The sequence below is a fragment of the Mytilus edulis genome, chromosome 7 (assembly GCF_963676685.1).
Source record: "Mytilus edulis chromosome 7, xbMytEdul2.2, whole genome shotgun sequence".
NCBI classification, from domain to species: domain Eukaryota; kingdom Metazoa; phylum Mollusca; class Bivalvia; order Mytilida; family Mytilidae; genus Mytilus; species Mytilus edulis.
Window position 1 is genome coordinate 49,806,704 of NC_092350.1, and position 21,840 is coordinate 49,828,543.

Below are 21,840 nucleotides of genomic sequence, written 5' to 3' on the forward strand. Positions count from 1 at the left end.
AGTGACACTGTGCAAATCCTTTGCTTGTGAAGTACAGACTTTTTTTAGAAACACCAAGAATGTGTTTAGAGAATTTTAAGTTAAACTTTTCCATTTCCCAGTCTTTAAAAATATCTAATAGAGAATTTTATTAATTTTTTTTGTAACACATATGCGTTAAATGCATTCAAAGGAAGATAACTCTCATCTGGAAAAGAAGAAAAAAACACGTGCAGTTCAGTCCCTTTATGCATCCACAATATATACCTTGCATTACGGTGTAGCATTGCATCTGGTTATATAAACGATAATTTTATGCATTTTGCATTGTACAATAAAAACACAAGCAATCGTTTATTATATCCCGAACAATGTGAAGCCTACTTTCGGGAAGACAGATGATGAATATTAATGAGACAGTCCCGCCACCTGGTGTCTATATGAAGTGTATTGTTGAAAAACACAGCTGCCGACAATGAAAGAAGAATATATTTTCTGCGATAATGGTTTTATATACCTGGGTTGTAATATATGACGATCATACATATACATAGTATGTACTTTTACTTGTTTTCGTTTAACGTAGTGGCTTGTTTACGAGATTTTCCGCATTTATGGAAATTTTCTAAGGGGAGGTCACTCTAATTTACTTTTGTGACAATTTTTTTCTACTTCATTTCCTCAATATATTCGTCATTTAGTTGACAATTCCAGTAATCCTTTGTCATACTAAGATCACATTTCACTATACTGAAGTAATGTGTTAAGCAAAGTTTCTCATTTGTTTACGTTTCAGACATTTCATGGCAACCTACACAGGTAGACTGGCCACCAACGTGCACCAAGAAAGTTGTGATGGCTGCCAACTTGAGCTCTATATTGATTCTATTCTCTGCTAAAGTTAAAAGGTAATAATCTAGACAATTTGTTCCTATCAATTTTTGACCAAAATTATGATACCATGTCTAAGGCTTTGCCATTCAGAGTATAGTAAACAAAATAATCCTGGGACTGGGAGTGTTCATTGAAATGAAAGTGACCATTTTTAGAATTGCTACACCAGTCCCCTATATATGAGTTTGTGGTCTAGTGGTTAAGACTGATCGCTACAGTCCCTGACTTGGGTGGGTCAGGAAAAATATAATTACATCAGAAGGGTTATTTTCACTCTCTCACACACATCTCTGGTACCCAGCTGACTGTAGCTTAAACTAGAATGTGTACTTTGGGGGCATTTGTTGTTCAAAGTTGCTGCTGACTTTTAACTAGAGATCAATCTGCTGATATCTATCTGGTTTGTCTGTTCACGCCGGGCAACCTGTTGAGTGTACTTTGACTTCCTCCATCATATATAATAAAAGACTCTGTCAAGTGTCCCTTAAGTTATTGAGGTGGTGATTGTCCTTATTAATATTGTTGTATAAGTTATTCTAATATGCGACCTATTATCGTCAACCAGTATAATCACAGTATAACTACTTTTAGCGCAAACGCATACTTACACAAAACCAGCTGTTCTGTGTTACGACCAACTTATTTATACTACCAGATATTCTCAATTTTTAACATCAAAACCCCAGTTTTACAAAGGCCAAGGTTCATATACAATATAGTTATCTCTATTCTACATCAAAATAAACAAATCAGTCTATTTCAGTTTATTTCTGAATGGTCAAATTTCATAAAACAAAAATTCCGCGAACAGCCGTTTTGTGTATTACTGTGTTTGCGCTAAAGGAAGATATATTGTGATTATACTGGTTGACGATAATAGGTCGTCATATTAGAATGAGTTTAATTTGAAATAATAACTATAATTAGATATAAGAAGATGTGGTATGATTGCCAATGAAACAACTCTCCATCAAAGTCTCAATTTGCTAATGTAAACCATTAGTCTTCAACTTGGAGCCCTAGCTCTAACCAAACAGCCCAAAAAATGACTAGTGTAAAACCATTGAACAAAATACAACTGCAGTAAACATCAGATTCCTGACTTCGGACACGTGAAAGCAAATGCAGCGGGTTTAAATGTTTAATAGGTACCAACCTTCAACCTTATCTGAAAAAATAGTATAAAATATCAATTGAAATGGCTTTAAGCTCAATCAAAAGAAAATTGTTATTTGGATGGAGACACATCTTCCTTTATCTATATATGAACACAAGTGAACATACACCATTAGATAAATTTGATTATGATGCAATGTAAGTACATGATAAACAGGGCTTTCCATTGAAGCCGGGAGCCGGCGGAAATCCGCCGCTTACGGTGGCTTCAAGTGCCGGCTACTTCACTGACAAAAATATAAATTCCAAAAGAAAAAAATATCTTTTTCAAATGTTTACAGGCAGCTGAGAGACGTATATTGTCGCAAAGTCGCTGTCACGATAAACAAGGATGAAAAGTCAGTGTTTACCTTGGGCTAAATATAGTTCACATGAATTAAAGTCACTGATTGGTTGTCTATTTAAAGTCAGAATGCATCGTTTCTTTTCAAAGATAACAAGAGAGACGTTCCGGTGGTCATTGAACGATAACAATAGAGACGTTCCGCTGTACCCTTACAGTCAATCAAGGGGTGCGTCTTAATTGGCGGAATCTCAGTACATACATTAACTCTTTGGCTTTTTTTGGCTTTTAAAACGTGAAGACAATTGGATAGGATGACAATCTTATGGTTATGGAATAATATTAGTCAAATTAAAGAAATGTATTAGATCATATTGTTCAGAATCTGGAAAACAGTATCTTTTTAAGTTCATTTTTCAAAGCCCACGTGGTGTTCAGAGAATCTGTAGAATCAAGGTAGAATATTGTCGACTCGACCTCAAATAAATAACATTTTCAAATGATTTATGTATCCGACTTATTGAACAGTTTACAAAAAAAGAGAAAATCAGAGGATATATCAATTTTCTGTCAATGCTTGAGAAATAATTGTATGATTTAAATACGCGTAACAGTCTTTAGAGAGAAAAGGGGGGTCATTTGTTTACAAATGCACGTAGTTATGCAAAATAAATCGATGAAGATTTCTAACAAACCGGATGATTATTTAAATAAAACTCCTTTAAAAGTAAATGAATTTTAAAGCATAAGGTAATGAAAATAAAAAACTAACATAAAAAAAATGAAATTTCTTTGAGTTTTTTTTTTTCTTTCTTTAATTTAAAAAATGGTCATTTGAAAGATTAAATTAGGTGCCAGGAGATTGCGAGAATGCAGTATTTTGCTCTATTTATGCCAGAGCTTCTGAGGGCCTTGAGCGGCCCCCAGTCCCCCTGCCGTAAGGCACCAAGCTTACAGCTTGGTGGGCGTCCGGCTTCGCCGAACGCATGTTATAGCCGCCTATAATTTTAATTCAGCCTTCTACTTCAATTTCTATGGAAAGCCCTGGATAAAGCTATTTTCATTTCTGCATTGGCTTTCACTGAATTTTATTATATTCTCTAAATGTTAATGAATCTGAACATGTATGAAATATTTTCCACTGGACATTAAGCAACCAACAATCAATCAATCTAAACATTGAAGTTTTTTTTTTATATGTTAACTATGAAGTGGCAGGGGGGGGTCCAGCCATTTTCAAAAGGGGGTTCCTTACCAAGGATAAAGGGGGTTCCAACCCCCAGAATCCCCCCTCTGGATCTGGCACTGTGAAGTTTTTTGGTAAGAAGCACCCTGAAAACAAAACATAAAAATATTCTTTAAGTAGGAACCAAGATAGAAGTTTGCCGCCTATTGTCGAACATCTTGGCCTGCAATAGCCCCTTCAGAGGTTTTCTGGATACAGGCCTGAGAATAAACAATATATTCAAACGGGTGGTATTTATATACATGTATTCCCTGATGAAAGTCTTAAGGGGACTAAAATCTAAGCAATCAGACAATTTTTGTTCTTAGATTATCCTGTAACAAAACTGGCTGCTAGTTAAGGTGGTACCCAACACTTTCACTAAAATTAATTTGGCTCGTTTAATTATCATAAAATTTTGACAAAGCATTTACTTTGACCCTTTGACAAAAGCATAAAAATTTAAAAATATTTGAACCAACCGTTTTGTCAGAAAAATTACACTGGTTATATAGCAATTTGACAAACACCAATTTTGATCATTGAGAAGCTTAATATTCCTTTTACAACACAACGTAATTAAAACGTTTAGCTGACTTTACAGAGTTATTTCCCTGTAGTGTCAGGTACCACCTTAAGCAATCAGTTTAAACTACAGGAGTCTTTTACACAAAAAAAACTTAAGACTAAGGTTGATTGGAAGTTTACTGCATTGTTCAAAACTTATGATCAATCTTAGTCGTACATTGCAAGTTTTTTTTTGTGAAACCAACTCCAGATCCTTACAACTAGGTAAAGTCCACACATAAGAATATGAATTACTCTCCCTGTTGTGTAGAACTTTGTTGGATGTTCTAGGTTTGCCTTGATATTAATGATACATACATGTATCTTGAAAATTTATGGAGTACGAAATTTCATTGTTTGATGTAATAAGGATCAAGACAGAAACTAGAATGGAACTTTGTCAGACTATTTTAAACAAAGTTTGCACAGAGAATAATCTGTATATCAATCAAATCACTACCCTAGTTAAAATTTAATGCTATATTTAAGATGACCACATTGACTTTCAAATCTGGTATTATAAAAACACCAATAATTGTCTCATGTGTCTCACTCTCTAGTTTGAATACCAAATGAAGTTTAAGGATGTTTGCTCGTCATGTTTTTGATTTTTTTGTCAGATTTTCAGAGTCTTTTGTTTTTATCCATTTGAATGTCTTAACATTTCCCCCCCCCCCCCCCCCCATTGACCCCAATTTTTTCTTTTTATAAATTTTTTGCTTGTATAATTATAAGCCATCTGTAAAAGTCTGATAAAATGTTTGTTATTTTTTGATAGTTTTTCAGAACTTAAAACTTGTCAATGATCATTTGATGATAAAGCTATGAAAAATCAAGAGAGGCCATTCCCCCCCCCCCCCCCCCAAAAAAAAAAAAAATTCAATAGCTAACATCCCGAAACCAAGCACATTGACCTATATTTTATTTTTGCTCTTTTGGTTCCCTTAATAATCCCCTATCATAATTATATAGTAGTGTTATGAAATGCTTGTTATTTTGAAACTGAGTAGCGAACTTCCTTAAGTTTTCAAGAGAAGTTTTGATATTTTTGAAGATTGTAACGCAGCATTATTGAAATATATTCATAGATCAATTATTGAAAATATATATATTCCTATATAGTATTTATAACGAAAATTCAAATAAATATAATTTAAATAAGCAATGAATTAGCATGTTCACCTATTCTTATATGGAGGGATGAAATACTTTCGATCGTGCTACACTGTAGGGCGTAGATATGGTTTATGATGGTGAAAGTTCCTCCATCGTTCAATTTTCATCCATGGAGATCCCTGGATCTTTCATAATGTTACATTGAAAGTGCTGTAAGAATAATTATTTTGCTAAAATAGCTCTTACCCAAGTGAGAGATTTTTGAAAACCTTAGCTGACATGCAGAATTTTCTTTTTTTTTATTTGTATTTTACTTATTTCAAAACCAAATGAATATATCTTATAATAAAAATTGCAAGTTTTCAACAATACAGTGCCATGTGGATTTGTTGGTTTCTTGTATCAAATGACAATACAACATATGTTAAATTTTGTAATTACTATCTTTTAATTTAACCCATGTGCTAAATATTAAAAGACATTTTAGATACATTTTCAATAGTAAAATTTAATATTTACTCAATTGATTAAAGTTTTACACATGATAGTAATCTCTGAAAAAAACATGAATTTTAGAGGTTTTTAAACCAATTCTCACAACTAGACTTCTAATTTTGAAATTTTTGCACAATGCAGTTTACACCATTTTATTTTAAAATCAATTGAATTCAATTGTTTCCTTATATAACAATAATAATTGCTTCTATTCTCAAATTTTGCTGAATACATGATTTTTTCGAAAAAAGGATGAAACCTATGATTATCATAGGAAAGTTTGTAAAATTTAAACACATATTGAAGGTCTTGAAGAGTCGAAATAAAAGATCATTGATTTTTTAATTATTTGAAAAGTGCATGTCTTGTAATACAATGTAATAGGGGAGGGAAACCAAATTATAGTGTTTCTTGTTAAAGTATAATTATTATTGATTATTCAATGATAAACATTTGACAGGTGATCTTTTCTCAGCAGGTCTGATATTAAATATATCAATTTCTATATGTATCAGAAATTCATAATCATTTCATGATATTTTGTCAAATTGATTTCCTTTAAACTTAAAATCTTCTTGTAACATGTGTAATGGAAGTAAACCCCAAACAAATACCAATAAAACATTTTGCTTAAATTGATAAAAAATAAGATACATATTTCCATTTTCAATTATATTTTATATAAATTTCTAAGAAAAAAACATCAGGTTTGAAACATTTCTGAGTATTAACCATGTGTTAACAGCTGGCCCCTAAACAAACATATCTATTTTCCCACATGTACATAAAGCCTTTATCTTAATTTTATTTTTTGAACAAACAAGGCATTATTATGATTTTGGTAGTTTTGACATTGGCACTGGCTACGGTTACATGGAAATGTAACAATAATAATTTTTGTTGTTGCATTGGAGACTAAATGCCGGAATGCATGGTTGGGTAAGGACCTGATTAATTACGAATGTAACAATAACTATTGAGGCTACGGTTACATAGCGTTATTGTTACATGAAAAACAGCAATGTACAATTGGAATTGTAATATGTACTAAATAATACAATTGAAGACATTTATTTTATATTTACATTACATACAATTACTTTAATTTTTTTATTTACACTGACAGTTTCTACATTTTTTTTAAAAACTCAAATATCTCGAAAACGAGGTCTGTGACCTATCAATTTTTTTAGCTTATTTTGTTCCTTAACTAGTGCTCATTCAAAATGTATTATCACTTTTAATTTCTTGATTTTTTAAATTTCACCAAAGTACATCCTTAATAGATCTAGCGTAAGTTGCTGTTTTTTATGTAACAATAACACAATTTAACCTTAGCCTCAATAATTATTGTTCCATTCGTAATTAATCGGTTCCTTACCCAACTTTGCATTCCGGCAGTTAGTCTCCAATGTAACAACAATATTTTTATCATTGTTACATTTCCACGTAGCCAGTGCCTTTGACATTTGACCTGTCACCTTTTCATATTATAGGAGAGAAATGCCTGATGGATGCTTCATTTAATGACATTTTGTAGTAAATTATATTGCATAGCATAGAAATAATCAGTTATATAGTCTGATATACATTGATATACTGATATATGAGGGTGGCCAATGGTTATTTTTTTCTTGCATATTATTGATAATAAAACATAAAAAAAAATGGAAGATTAATTACTGCAATTATTGGGCAGTATAACCAACATAACAGATCAAACCAACTATCATGGTTGATAGTGGTGAACCGTGAGGTTCTTACAACAAACCAACTATCATGGTTGATAGTGGTGAACCGTGAGGTTCTTACAACAAACCAACTATCATGGTTGAGAGTGGTGAACCGTGAGGTTCTTACAACAAACCAACTATCATGGTTGATAGTGGTGAACCATGAGGTTCTTACAACAAACCAACTATCATGGTTGATAGTGGTGAACCGTGAGGTTCTTACAACAAAGACTTGCAGCTTAAGTCAATGCACAAAAACCTTCCCATCAAAATCTGCAGAAAAGTTACCAAAATTAAAGAGGATGACCTCTTGTCTGAACAGAAAAATAAATGACAGGACATAATTTGCAAGTCAGGATCAAAATGTACACATTGCAACAGGAAGCAATTTAAGGTAGCCATGTACAGCTCTAGGTTGAATCATACCTACCATACATTTGTACATAGAACAGAACATGTAGAACTTCCATGATTAAATATTGGAGCTCAGCATGTTTCATTTCGTGCTGAATTGCTCATCTATTGATTGATATCTAAAATTATTCATTTAATGATAATTTAAAAAATCGAGGTTCATCATGATATAGTTTTGTTTTAAGTTACATAGGTATATAAAACCTCCATATTCAGACATTGCTCTTTTTCATTCACTTATCTACAAGAATGTACATTACACTTTTATGTCTTTGATACATTACAAAATAAAATGGATATATTATGTGCTATATATTTTTTCATATTTTAAGGAAACCCATCTAATATGTCAGGGGAACCACCTGTTGGGCACCCATGTCATCAGCTGAGCAATCCATCGGCACAGTTGTTCTGGTGCCGTCACTGTATGACTGGTTTCCCTGATCCAATGCAGAGATGGCGTCATAGCAAAGAATGTAAAGCAATATCTACTCAGAAGAAGTATGGCGGCTACAATCATTCGAACCAACAGATCCATCCATTTTTATCAAAGTATGAATCCCCTACGCCTTCCCCTCAGAGTGAGACTTCAACTCCAAATAAAAAGAAAAGGATGGACTTAAAATGTTACATCTGTAAGAAAGAATTTGTGACGATCAATGAAATGAGAGATCATGTCAAACGACCGTGTAACAAACCAGAAATGAAAAATGAGTTGAAGGATACTTTTGATTCATTGATTTCAGCCAATGAGGAAGATTCGGACGATAGTGTGTCACAAAATGAAGACAAGGTCACAAACCAGATAGAAACACTTTTAAAAGCAGCTCAGATATTACAACAAAAGAAAGATCAACTAAAACAATTTAGTAATTCGAATGGTTCCTCAGAACAGATATCTGTGCCAGAGAATTCTGACATTGATCAGGACTCATCTGACCTCAAGTCTCAGTATACAATGTTGGATCTAGTTAAAAGAGCAAAAGTTGAAAGAAAAAAGGTAGATATGGTTTTACTTTCAAAATCTCATCACTTGGTGTATGTCAGTCCTCCTTTGTCTTCTGTCATCATCATCTGTAAAACTTTTGAAAATTTTAATTTCAATACTATAAGACATACATTTGTATTGTTATAATAATCATTTCAGATGTGACATAATCTTCAATATTTCAATTTTGTTCATGGTTTTAAAAGATAATGATATTAAGATATCAAATTTATATTCCTTGAGAAATAGGTTTCCAAAAATAGCTACACACTTTTGTATATCATAAGTTTTCCTAAAATAGCTTCACATTTTTGTATATCGAAAGTTTTCCTAAAATATCTACACATTTTGTAAGTCTAATCTGTTTGGCATCAACAACAAAATCATACTCTGATTAAAATGTCTATAGTCAATGATAGTTATTAAGTCATTATTATGTACCTACATGTAGTTCTTTATACACAAATTTATTTGAAGTAAGCTCCATCTGTGATATAGCCTTTTTGCATTCATGAGGGAGGGTAGGCAGGGTCCTGATCCCGAAATCCTCGGCTTAAAAATAAGAAATCCCGAAATCCCGGGCTTAAAAACACGAAATCCCGAGATTCAAAAAAAGAATTTGGGGATCCCTGAAAGGGTCAATCCCGAAATCCCGAGCTTAAAAACACCCAACCCCGGTGTCCAGATAAAGGTCTTATCCCCCCTCATTTATGCGGCGTATAGCAAACACCAATCAATCACTAGAACAATTATACACAAATTGTATTAATCAATTGTTTAGCCACAGTTGTTTCATCCTGTGATATAAAACAAAAACCTGTTTTCACAGGTCACTAGTTTTCTAGCAAGATAATAATACTTAGCTAATAGACTTTGACAAACATGTTTAACACACCACATTAATCTTTAATTTATGTGCTTTTCCAAAAGTTATGAGCTGGTATCTCAGAGGTGTTTATTTATTTTGTATGCTGTCTGTCATACATTTGTATTTGTTTTTTGTTTACTTTTTTAAGCAAAGAACATTGAAACTGTTGGTTTCTTGTTTAAAGTATTTCACTTTTTTCATAACAAACCCCTGTACAGCTTTCTGTGGGGTATGAATTTTGCTTATTGTTGAAGGTCATATAATGTTTTATTGTTGTTTACATCCACATCCTTTGGTCTCTGGTGAATAGATGTCTAATTGGCAATCATACTTCATCTCCCAATTTTGTATACATGTACATTTGTATTGATAAAAACAAAAACTTGTTTATGTCTGAGCTTTGGCTGTCTGGACGTGGAGGCCATTATGCGACTTCTGGCGCCCAGAGAATAAAGGTTAAGGTAAGGTTTGGCTGTCTGGAGTGGAAAGGTTAGACCTCCACAACAGGAAAGGTTCAATAATAAACAACTTAAAAATAGTAATTTACCTTATATTTAATTCTGAATGTGAAAGTGAGAGGTCTATATTTAGGGCTGTATTATACATGTTATACATGAGAAGAATGAAAGTAGAATACTAAAATGTCTTGAGGATAACAGATAACCCAGTTTTATAAACTATAACTATGATTGATCTACATGATCTAGTAATGGAGTTTTTTTTAGATATATATTCTTCCATACCCTGCTTTTTATAACATCAAAATATAAAGGATTATTGACTTGTTCACATGGATTTATATAAAAAAAAATTATAGTGTAAATATCATCTGCATTGATGTTTTAAAAGTTTTCGGTGACGTATACAACTGACTTCTTAAGCTATTTATTGATGGATCAATAACGAGACATGAGAAAAACGTTTATTTTTATTTCCATTTGATTATGTTGATAGATATGATCAAATGAGAAGGTGTGAAATGTTTGTCAGATTTCATTGATTTTTAGGATTTATATATAAATAGAAGGATTAATATAAATGTATGTCAATGAGACAGCCACCAAAATTCTTCATTTTAAAATTGTTGTGAAGTTAGTTTCAGGTAAATAATGAAATTTTGACAGCTAATTCATATCTTAATTTCCTTGTTTATTTTGTGAGAAATACTAAAAAATTCTATATATCTATCATATATCTGAGAGCAAGACTTTAGACTATATGTAAAGGTAATATTCTTCGTTTTGTTTTGTGACATTACAATAGAAAAATTCAAGGAAGTGAAGAAAATTTGAATTCTTATAGCATGAATAGAATTCAGACCAATGGACAACTGATATGACTGAGATCAAACAAACAACATGTTGAATAAAAAGATACAAATAACTGTCCTTGGGGAAAAGAAAAATTGCAATTGGAAATAAAATAGTATAAGGAAAGGTACTATTTCTGGTTTGATTATAAAATATGAACTTATTAATTAACAGGCTTTTATTTGAACTTGGAATTATTTTCAATTATGGAATTTGCATAATTTCTTGTGTTTAAAATTTTTAATAAATTCCATGTTTATTTGGTATCATAATCTTTTGAGCGAATAATAACACTTTCCATACAATGTATTTTGGTTAGATAGTGTTGTGCGCGGCACAGTACATTCTATTGAAAATATACTATTTTAGTTGTAATAGAAACAGAATAAACATGGAATTTATTAAAAATTCCAATAACAAGAAATCAAGCAAATTCCATAATTAAAGATAATTCCAAGTTCAAATAATAGCCTGTTATTATTATAGAAATAAATGTTTATATTTTTATCCTTTCAACATGTTAAATAAAATACTTGACAGTATTGTTCAATGAAAATCTTCTTTTTTGGCAGAATGGTTCTCACAAGAAAGTAGATGGAAATTCAGAGGATGCCAACAGTAGTCAGGTAATAAAAACATTGTAACAGTCGAAGTGTCAATATATAAAAAAGAAGCTAAGATGCAGTAATAACAGTATGATTACCAATGAGACAACTACAATAATTTTTAACAATGTATCAAACAAAGACCAAAAGGACCTAAAAGTTAACAACTATAGGTCACTGACACTGTATGGCCTTTAACAATAAGCAAAACCCATACCGCTAACAGAAGCTCCAGAAAGATAAGTTAATCATAAGCTACTGCCCAACAAGTGTCACTCATTGTTATACACAATTATCCTATGTGGTTAAATTTATGTCTATATAAGATATAATGAGTTTTCTGGGTTTTGATTTTTATGCCCTACCTACGATAGTAGAGGGGCATTATGTTTTCTGGTCTGTGCGTCCGTTCGTCCGTCTGTTCGTCGGTCAGTCCGTTCGTCCGTCTCCCACCTACGATAGTAGAGGGGCATTATGTTTTCTGGTCTGTGCGTCCGTCTGTCCGTCCGTTCGTCCGTCTGTCCCGCTTCAGTTTAAAGTTTTTGGTCAAGGTAGTTTTTGATGAAGTTGAAGTCCAATCAACTTGAAACTTAGTACACATGTTCCTTATGATATGATCTTTCTAATTTTAAAGCCAAATTAAACTTTTGACCCCAATTTCACGGTCCACTGAACATAGAAAATGAAAGTGCATGTTTCAGGTTAAAGTTTTTGGTCAAGGTAGTTTTTGATGAAGTTGAAGTCCAATCAACTTTAAACTTAGTACACATGTTCCTTATGATATGATCTTTCTAATTTTAAAGCCAAATTAAACTTTTGACCCCAATTTCACGGTCCACTGAACATAGAAAATGAAAGTGCATGTTTCAGGTTAAAGTTTTTGGTCAAGGTAGTTTTTGATGAAGTTGAAGTCCAATCAACTTGAAACTTAGTACACATGTTCCCTATGATATTATCTTTATAATTTTAATGCCTAATTATATTTTTTATCCAATTTCACGGTCCATTGAACATGGAAAATGATAGTGCGAGTGGGGCATCCGTGTACTTTGGACACATTCTTGTTGTATTCTATTCCAAATAACAACATAAGAACCATTAATTGTCAGTCATATTAAAACACTTTCAAGAATTGATTGAAGATGTACATTTTTAAAACAAACATGTTTATATATAACATGGATAAGCTTGTACAACCTTGTGTAAAACAAATGATTTGCTAGTTATTTTTTTAAAGATAAATAAAGCATCAAAGCAGCATATATATATATGTCAAGGTTTTTATGTTACAAAAAGTGTGTCATTTTCTGCATGTCCTATGATATACATGTATGTTTACCAGATTGTAATGTTTGAAGGTATCTTAAACTTTCCTACAAAAACAATTCAATGTCAATTCTTTAAATATATTTAAACATATAAACAAGTAAAAATTGACGTTTGCATGTAGCATTATTACATATTTAAATTGAACATTGTCATGATTGTACATACATCATTTATAAAAAAAAAATAAAAAAATGTATGCATGTCTAATGTTATAAACTTGTGATTAAAAGTTTTGGTGTCATACAAATTATAAACTATATATAAATAATAAATAGATAAGCTTTATTTAGAGTTGGTTAAAGTATACTAATAGAGACAACATACGCTCTAATGAGCTTTTAACCAACATAAAACTGAATTGACGGGACTATGAAATACTTCAGTTAAAGAATGTTTCAGGACAAATTTGTGAATGATTGAAAGATTTAAAAACTCTGACATAATAATAATTTATATTATAATATAATAGGAAGACATGTATAAATTGACTTCAGAATATGTTTATAGTAACATTGATTCATTGACATTATGTTTAATACATGTATGCATCAAGGCTAAAATAACTGCCAATGTACTTTTTCAGTACAAGATACAAAAGCTATATCAAGTGGTTAATAAGACTCAAAATGTGTCATCTAATATGCATCTTAATGTGGATTCATCTATTTTCGTGGGTACCAATTTTCGTAGGTTGAGAAAAAAACATATTTTCGTGTATATCTGATTTTGTGGTTTAGCAAAAGGCTGCATAATAATTACAAGCCAAAAGTTAATTCCTTCTCAATTCATTTTTTCATTTTGTTATAATATTCAGTCAAAATCATTGATTAAGTGAAGCCAGAACACACATTATAATAGTTTCTTGTGTCAGTTAAAACACCATGTGCTCTAATTACGAAATTATAACCTCAAATCAATTTGTTATTTGATTAAAACAATGACATTTTATCTGATTACAGGTGATGAGCAATGCAGATAAGCTGGACGAAGCCCTGAAAATCTACGATTTTATTTCCGATACACCAGAACCTTCACCACATCCTCTGGAAACCTGTGCCTCAAAACCAGAAATGTCTCCACTGCATCTAGAGCAATCACCATGCCAACAGGTTCAATCTCCACATGGCCAGGAGGTGCTATCATGTGATCTAGGAACAACCATTTGCAAACCTGATGCATCCCCTTGCAATCCAGATCTTGAAAATGATGGCAACGAAATATCGACGGAATCTCTTAATAAAACATACATTGTTTCTAGTCATCAACCGCAGACATCTGATTGTAACAAAATACCGAAAATAACTTTGAAATTAGTCACTGGAGAAAAACCTAAATCTGAAGTGTGGGGAATAGGGGCAGCTCTTCCTAAACGAATTAGGAAAAGGAAAAGCAAAGACTTTTTTGACGATTTTCCGACAAAAGTTAAAAAGAAGGAAATGACTCTTAAAGAAATGCAGGATAAATTGTTAAAAAACAAAGTGAAACAAAAGATTGACAATAGAATAAAATTAAAAATAAACAAAAAGGAACAGTTAATAACAGATGTGAAAGACGTAGAAACAGAAAAAGAAAAAGAAAGTCCACTGGAAGGTGATAATGAGGGTGAAAATAAAAAAGAGGAAAATAATAACAAAACAAAAAGGAAAAATGATGTAAAAACAAAGACAAAAGAAACAAAAAACACTAAAACTTTAAAAACTAGAAATGATGGGAAGAAAAATTTAGTTGTTGTTTTGACTGACTGCCTATCAAATGAGAAAACAGCAACGGATTCTAAAAAGCCAACAAGGGCTGCAAAAAGTGTTAAAAAAGCTGTGAATGGAAAACAGAAACCGCTATTAAAAACAAAAGTTCCTCAAAAACAGAAAAATGGGAAAGTGGGTACTAGAGAAAGGGCTGTAGTGAATTCAAATAAGGCAAAGGATAAGAAAAGTTACATTAAAGAAGGTAATAAGACTATTGACAGGAAAACCGAAAAGTCAAAAACAGCCGTGTTGAATAGTTCTAAAACAAAACCACAAAGTAAACAAAAACCAGCCACAAAACTAAAAGTACCTGACAGTAAAAAGAATATGTCTCGAAAATTGAAAAATGAAAAGCCTGTGAAATGTAAAGCTTGTGAAAGGACATTCAAAACAAGGGACATGTTGATCAAACATAATCAAATTCCATGTAGAATGCGAAACACAAGAACTATGACACAGATAATATTGCGACCTAAGAAAAGTGTAGTGCACACCTTGCCGCTAACACAAAGACAGATAAATGCTGCTAAGAGACGGAAACAGATAGCTGGGAAATTAAGTATTTTGGACAATTCAACAAGGCGGGAAGGTTCTGTACAGTCTGAAAGGCAATCTGAAAAACAGGAGAAACCAAAAAAATCGGCTAAAAGTCGGAAACGCCTTATATCACCTTACTTCACATTTTGTATTACTCCAAAAGACAAAAGTCAAATTTTTGAACCCTTAGACTGTGAAACATTGTCAGAAAAGGATAGATATTTCTATAAGTTAGGAATGTTTTCTGTTTTGCTAAGAAAAACAACTGAAGAAAAAGTTGAAAACACTGAAGATGACAAAGCTGAAGTGAGTGAAGAACTTAAACCATGTGAGATAACAATTGATTCTCATACAGACGTTCAGTCTCTGCCGTCGTTTACTTCTACTGGGTCAGAAATATCTCCACCAATTCTTGAAAAAGTTTCAGAAATTTCAAAAAATAGTGATGTGCAAAATGAAAGTAATTCAGCGAAAGTAATTATTAGTCAGGAAAGTCTAGATCCTCCTGATTTAGTGAATATTCTTAGTGCTGCAGATGTTAAAAGGCGTGCTCGTGACACCGTGAAGACATCTTTGTCATGTCAGGATAAGTTGGAATTGACTAGTTATCCGAGTGTCACACCTCCTGTATCAAATGTTGTATCAGTTACCTCACCTTACAATGGACAGCCTTCTCAAACACCACCATCAGATGGTGCTGCAGGCCTTTTAGTAGAAACTGTCAAATCACCGACAATCACAAATGGTGCTAATTCTAGTATTGCTGTTAATTCTAGTCAGGAAGAAAAAGGCTGTAAGAAAGTTACGGAAATTGAAAATGATAAGGAAAATAGGGGAGATAATATTGTGTTGCCTGAAATTATTAAAAAGGATGTTGGTGTATCGTGCGACGGGGATGACATTTTAAAAGAGATGGAGAATTGTAAATATTTTGATGGATTTAGTGTTGGTTTGAAGTTAATAAAACCGAGGGAAAAAGCACTTTTGGAAAAAATAAGTAAAGATGCTGAAATAAGTTTACAAACTAGGTCATCTCATTGTGTTGCCGAAACGAAATTTGGTACAAACAGGAAGTTGACATATACCGTAACTCTTGGCATTCAGACTGAAAGAAGTTTTTTGAAAACGAAATTAAAACCTCTGAAAAGTACAGAAAAAGAAAGCTTAAAGTGTAAAGAATCTCAATGCTTAGAAAATGAGAACAAGAAGCATGCCAAGTGTAAAGAGAATTTAATTCCAGAAAAGGAAAACATGAAAAATAAAGAATTGTCCTTTTTGGAGAAGAGTAATGCAAAAAGTAAAGAATCACCCTCTTTGGAAAAGAGTAATGCAAAAAGTAAAGAATCACTGACATATGACAAAGTGATTAGGAACAAAAGTAATTCCAACTTATCAGGAATAAAAAGTACTGAAAAAGTGAAGGAGAAACAAGAGGAAAGAAACCTTTTCCATTCTATTGCAGATCTTATATCTGCACCCGTTGAAAAGAAAGGTATAACTCCACAAGAAGCTCTTTTTGATTCTATTCTCCCATCACCTAAGGTTACATTTGACGATATATTAGAAATAGGAAATGCACACCTAAAAAAGCATAATTATGAAAAAGCTGAAGATATATCAGATAGGCAAAGTATAACTGAAGTGGAAATTGTTTTACCTAAAGGTTCAAAAATTGCTCAACTCTGTACTGACATTGATTGGCTGGAATCTGCCGATCTTCGTCCTGTGAAATCGGCACCCATTCAACAAAAAGTAAATGTCAACAAAATAGAAAGTAGTATATCAGCATCAACCTTTTCAAGGAAAGATTTTAATTATGATATTGGACAAAAATTTACTACCAGTAGCTCTGAAACAGATTTATCATTTATGAATAAGGCCATTCCTAACTTTTGTGAGAGTAAGCATGTATGTGATATATTTGTTAGTTCGACTCCAAGTATTGTTTTTAGTGATAGTCAGAAATCTGTTAGAGACAGGTCAAAACCAGAAGAGGTTTATGTTTATCCGAATAAACCAATCATGTCAACGGAAATTGATTCAGTGTCGGTCAAAAGAGCTCAGCCTTCTAAAGTTGACGAAGAACTGAACAAGAATAGCTCAAATAATTTGTTAGAATTAATTGCAAAGACAATGGGTACTATTCCTGAAGAAGCTAAACAAAAATTTGAAAAGTCAGTGATGTCTTTACTCACCAGTGCTACTTCACCTATGGACACAATGGCTGGTGGCGTCTCCACTAAGTCAAAAAGGTCAAAGGAAGGTCAGATTATTATTATGAATAATACAACTGATTCTGACCTGTTTTCTTCCGATATAACTGTTATAGACGATGAACCTACGAACAATGACCATATAGCAAAAAGAATTTGTAATGATCGTGTCATTCGGCCTTCAAATTTCTGTACTGCTTCAAAGTTTGAAAATAAATCGCAGAATAAATCAGCAAGGGATTCTTTATCTAGAAACTCCATAGATTTGAAACGAAGTCAGGAAAACGATTTCTCAAATAAAACTTCAAATTTCTGTACTGCTTCGAAGCTTCAAATTGAAGAGGAGAATACATCATTTAGGGATTCTTCATCTCGAAACTCAGTAGATTTTAAAGGAAGTGAGGATAATGATTTCTCAAATAAAACTGTTGAAAGCTCTTGGATAGATGAAATGAATAATAAAAGTGAAACATGCATTCCAATTGATGATTCTTCTGAACAGTTTTTTCAATTCTGCAGTTCGGCCAATAAATTAGATGATGTCAAGAAAGAAACAAGTTCAAGGTCAATGATAAATTTTATGGATAGTAACAACACTTATAAGCCTTTTACTGGATTTAATGACACTAAAAGTATTTGCAACCAATCTTGGACACCAATTTCTCAAAACAACAAAATGACTACCAAGCAAGCTCCTACATTGGTATCTGAAAACAGCAGGACAAATCTCTTATTGACACCACCAATTCGCTACAGTGGTTCCAATTTTAATGTCAAGTCTGATTCTTTAGCCAGTAGAAGGAGGTCACCTCGACCTCCAAACATCATAACAAATAATCAGGTTCAACTGAATGCTTTGAATAATGGAAATAAAGATGACATACATGACATAAGTGATACAGATTCTCCTACATTAGTGACAAACTTTGACTTTGAAGATTATGCAGAACATCTGAAAGAAGAAACATTTTTTACAACAGATTCATTATCTCCAATACAGCCAGTTTCTATAATACCTTCAAGTGAGCAACCTTTATCTGACATTCTTTTCAGGAAATCGCCTGGACCATTTAATTATTCAAAGAAAGGAAATGCTGCAGTGATTACGCATAATGTGGCCCCGCTTAATTTAATTCAATCGCCTAATAACGCTAAAACTGTTCAGAAGTCGGAAGCATTTTTGAAGCCTTTAGCTATTGATTGCAATCAAAGTAAAGAGGATGAAAGCTATATTTGTGATATTTCTCCACCTCTTGAAGGACCAACTCACATTTCACCCATTGATTTGGCCAAAGTGGCTTCTGCAAAAATGACCAATGAACTGATTTTAAAAAGTCAAGGATTTGGGCATCATGGTTTATTACAGCTTTCTAATAGATCAATGCCTTCACCTAATATAGCATTATTACAACAGAAAAGTCCACAGATATATGGCTCTCCTAAAAACTTCAGTCCATTAGGAAATATTGACCAGCAAAAGAGCATAGAGGATTACCCTCCCATTGTTCAGAGAGGCAATTCACAAGATGGTTCCATCCTTGATAACCACCATACTCATTTCGATACTAGTTTCTCTCCTATACAGTTGATTGATGTACATTTAAACACATACAAACCCAATTCTATCCACTCGTCTAAAGTCTTTTCTCAAAATAGACAACAGCCTGCTGCTCCGTCACCTGATGTTGAAAGATGGGACAAAAGACAAAACGTGATTGTTTCTCCATCCTTCAATCAGAATAGACCTAAAAATGTTGAAAATGGACAGGACCTTAGCAAGCAGAAGCAACGCCATAATGTTAATATTTTAAGAAATAACAATAAACCTCAAGAAAGACGACAAAGTTTACCGGTAAAAAATAATTATTTGAATTCAAATCAACAACAGTCAATGCCAACAGAATTTGTTGTGTCTGAGAAATCACGTAATGCGAGTATGTCAACAAAATCGAACAATTATATTAATTCTTGCACAGAGCCTCAGGATGCTATTTTAGACATGATTGATAAATCAAATAAATTTCAGAATCATTTCATGCCTAAAAAGAATGATAAAATTCAACCGAATTCAAATGCAATGGATAAAATTCAAGATCAGTTCGCTGGAAGTAGAAAAAATGTTCAAGATTCTAGTGTTCAAAATAGGATGGAAAAATTACAAGATCATTTTATTCCGAGTAAAATGAATAAAATTCAGGAACATTTGATGTCTCGTAAAAGTGATAAAGTTCAGGATCGCTTTTTGACTAAAAATAAGGATCAAGTTCAAGATCATTTAACATCTAGTCCATCGTCAAGTCCAAGTTTTCAGTATCAACGAAAGCATTCAAAAATGGCTGCACATCATAGGCAATCGCACATGAAAAATTCTGACAGCTCATCAGGAGAGAGTCCTAAATCTAGTTCAAAAGTGGATCCTTATTCAAGAGTACATCATGTTCCACAGCATGAGGCCTTATCTCATAGTCAAAGAAAATATCATGACCATTCTCATGGAAAATCGAAGTTTCAAAACACATCAAGAATACCTCATCAAGAAATGTCAACACAGTCTTTGCATCAAAAGGAACAAACAGTCAGCAAGGGGAGGATTGATCAATTTCAACCAGTATTACAACAATCTGAACCTCTGTCCTTAAGCACTAGATTACGAACAGAACAGGCACATAATAAATCAAGCTTGTCAAATATGCATAGAAGTCAATCGTTTGATCAGCCCCATGTAAAAAGTCATTTAAGTTTTCAACATGCTCCTCCTTGTTCAGAAAAGTCTGCTGTTTGTTCACCAATACCAAGTTCATCGGCAAGCTATGTTGCCTCTTCTAAAGGAAGTGTGTTTGACTTCCAAAATTCAATACATTCTGTTCGACAGATTAGTAACCAAGGACTTTTGTCAAGTTCCAATCAGGGTTTAGAATTTACAGGTTTATTGAATAGGGATAGATTTAGTAATTCACAAGTACATCGTCAAATGAGTGCTCCCTGTAATTTAATGAACAAACCTAAAGTCTCGTCAAATGTTGTGCCTAACACAGACTATGAGGACGTGTCATCTCCGGAAGAAGTGGAAGTTTACCCTACTACGCCTCAGAAAAAAGAAATACCTCAGAAGTTACTGCCTCCGTATCAGCTAGAAAATGAAACAATATCAATACATTCTAGTGACAAAGGTCAAAGTTCAAGGGTAAACATTCCTGAACATTTTGACTTTAAATCTAGTCTTAATCCTAGAGTGCAATATGTAGGACAAAGAAATGTTGTTGATTCAGGGAACAGGGTGTTTCAGGAACAAAGACAAATGCCACCAAATTTTTATCTTCCTCCACGGCTTGTACATAAACCAAGTGATATGTTTGACCCCTCTGTGCAGTTTGAATTTGGTACAGGGGATATATCAGACTCCATTTTAGACAACATTTGATGATATTTTTACCTAGAATGAAAGTATTTATGTATTAATACACCACTCTTTGAGTTCGGCGATTTTACGCCAATTGACCTAATTAAATTGCCAAAACAATCACTTTTTGTTAGCTACAAACATTTTCTAATTTGACATTGAAAAACTGGCAGAAAAACTTAAGATTGTTGTTTTTGTACTTATTGTTCCAGTCTTGTTAATGAAAAAACTTTCTCCTCTTGCCTTTCGTGTTAGTCAGAAATATGTCTATCAAATTTATGTATTTGAACCCAAAAAAAAATTGGGCAACAATTGTTTTTTCATAGTTATTACGAAATAATTACAAAATAAGCAACTGAAGTGTGCATACTTATTTTTTCTTTTATGAATTTTATTTTTGGAGATAGAATGATTGATTTTTCAACAATGTTGATCATGAAAACTTTTCAATTTTGCAGCCAGGAATAATATTGTTAAAGTTAAAACTTGTTTTCTACCTTTTTATCTACATGATCTATACAAATGGCAATCTAGATTTCAGGCATTATTTTTTTCTGTAACACCAAATAATATTTCCCAGAGTAAACCTATAACAATAAATGGAAGGTTCTTATGTGTACTGTTTATGTTTTCTTAAGAGATGACATTTGCATGGTATTTTTTCGGTTGTATTTTAACATAAAGTGCTATATTTTTGTGTGTTGTTTTTTTAACAGTGCTTGGACAAAATTTTTAAGATTTTAAAATTTTGTTGTTAAGTTTTTAGTAGTTTATATGTGCCAGTATCCCATCAATTGATGTCTCGTATTTAAATCTCACATTTTTAGAGAAGTTGAAATGTTGTGTTTCAGAATTGTTTATTTAACATATAATGATAGTTTTTTAGTGTTTTTGTGTACATAGTTTGTATATATATATTTGATGTATACAATATCAACCCTAATTTTTTGTGTAAATGTTACG

The 21,840-nt window shown here is 32.6% G+C and overlaps 1 protein-coding gene across 1 annotated transcript; it reads left to right on the plus strand.

Annotated features, from left to right (window-relative positions):
* Positions 1-389: 389 nt before the first annotated feature.
* LOC139481705 (uncharacterized) lies at positions 390-21,172 on the plus strand. The gene is made up of 5 exons (XM_071265176.1): positions 390-532; positions 776-887; positions 8,215-8,882; positions 11,621-11,674; positions 13,942-21,172. The coding sequence occupies exons 3-5, from the start codon at positions 8,229-8,231 to the stop codon at positions 20,896-20,898; spliced, it is 7,665 nt and encodes a 2,554-aa protein (XP_071121277.1). The 5' UTR covers positions 390-532; positions 776-887; positions 8,215-8,228; the 3' UTR covers positions 20,899-21,172.
* The last annotated feature ends 668 nt before the right edge of the window (positions 21,173-21,840 follow it).

Excerpts from the sequence above, each read along its gene's own strand:
- LOC139481705 (XM_071265176.1), top strand. The coding sequence starts at position 8,229 with ATGTCAGGGGAACCACCTGTTGGGCACCCATGTCATCAGCTGAGCAAT. Across the intron at positions 8,883-11,620 it reads CAAAAGTTGAAAGAAAAAAG|AATGGTTCTCACAAGAAAGT; the intron begins GTAGATATGGTT and ends CTTTTTTGGCAG. Across the intron at positions 11,675-13,941 it reads AGGATGCCAACAGTAGTCAG|GTGATGAGCAATGCAGATAA; the intron begins GTAATAAAAACA and ends ATCTGATTACAG.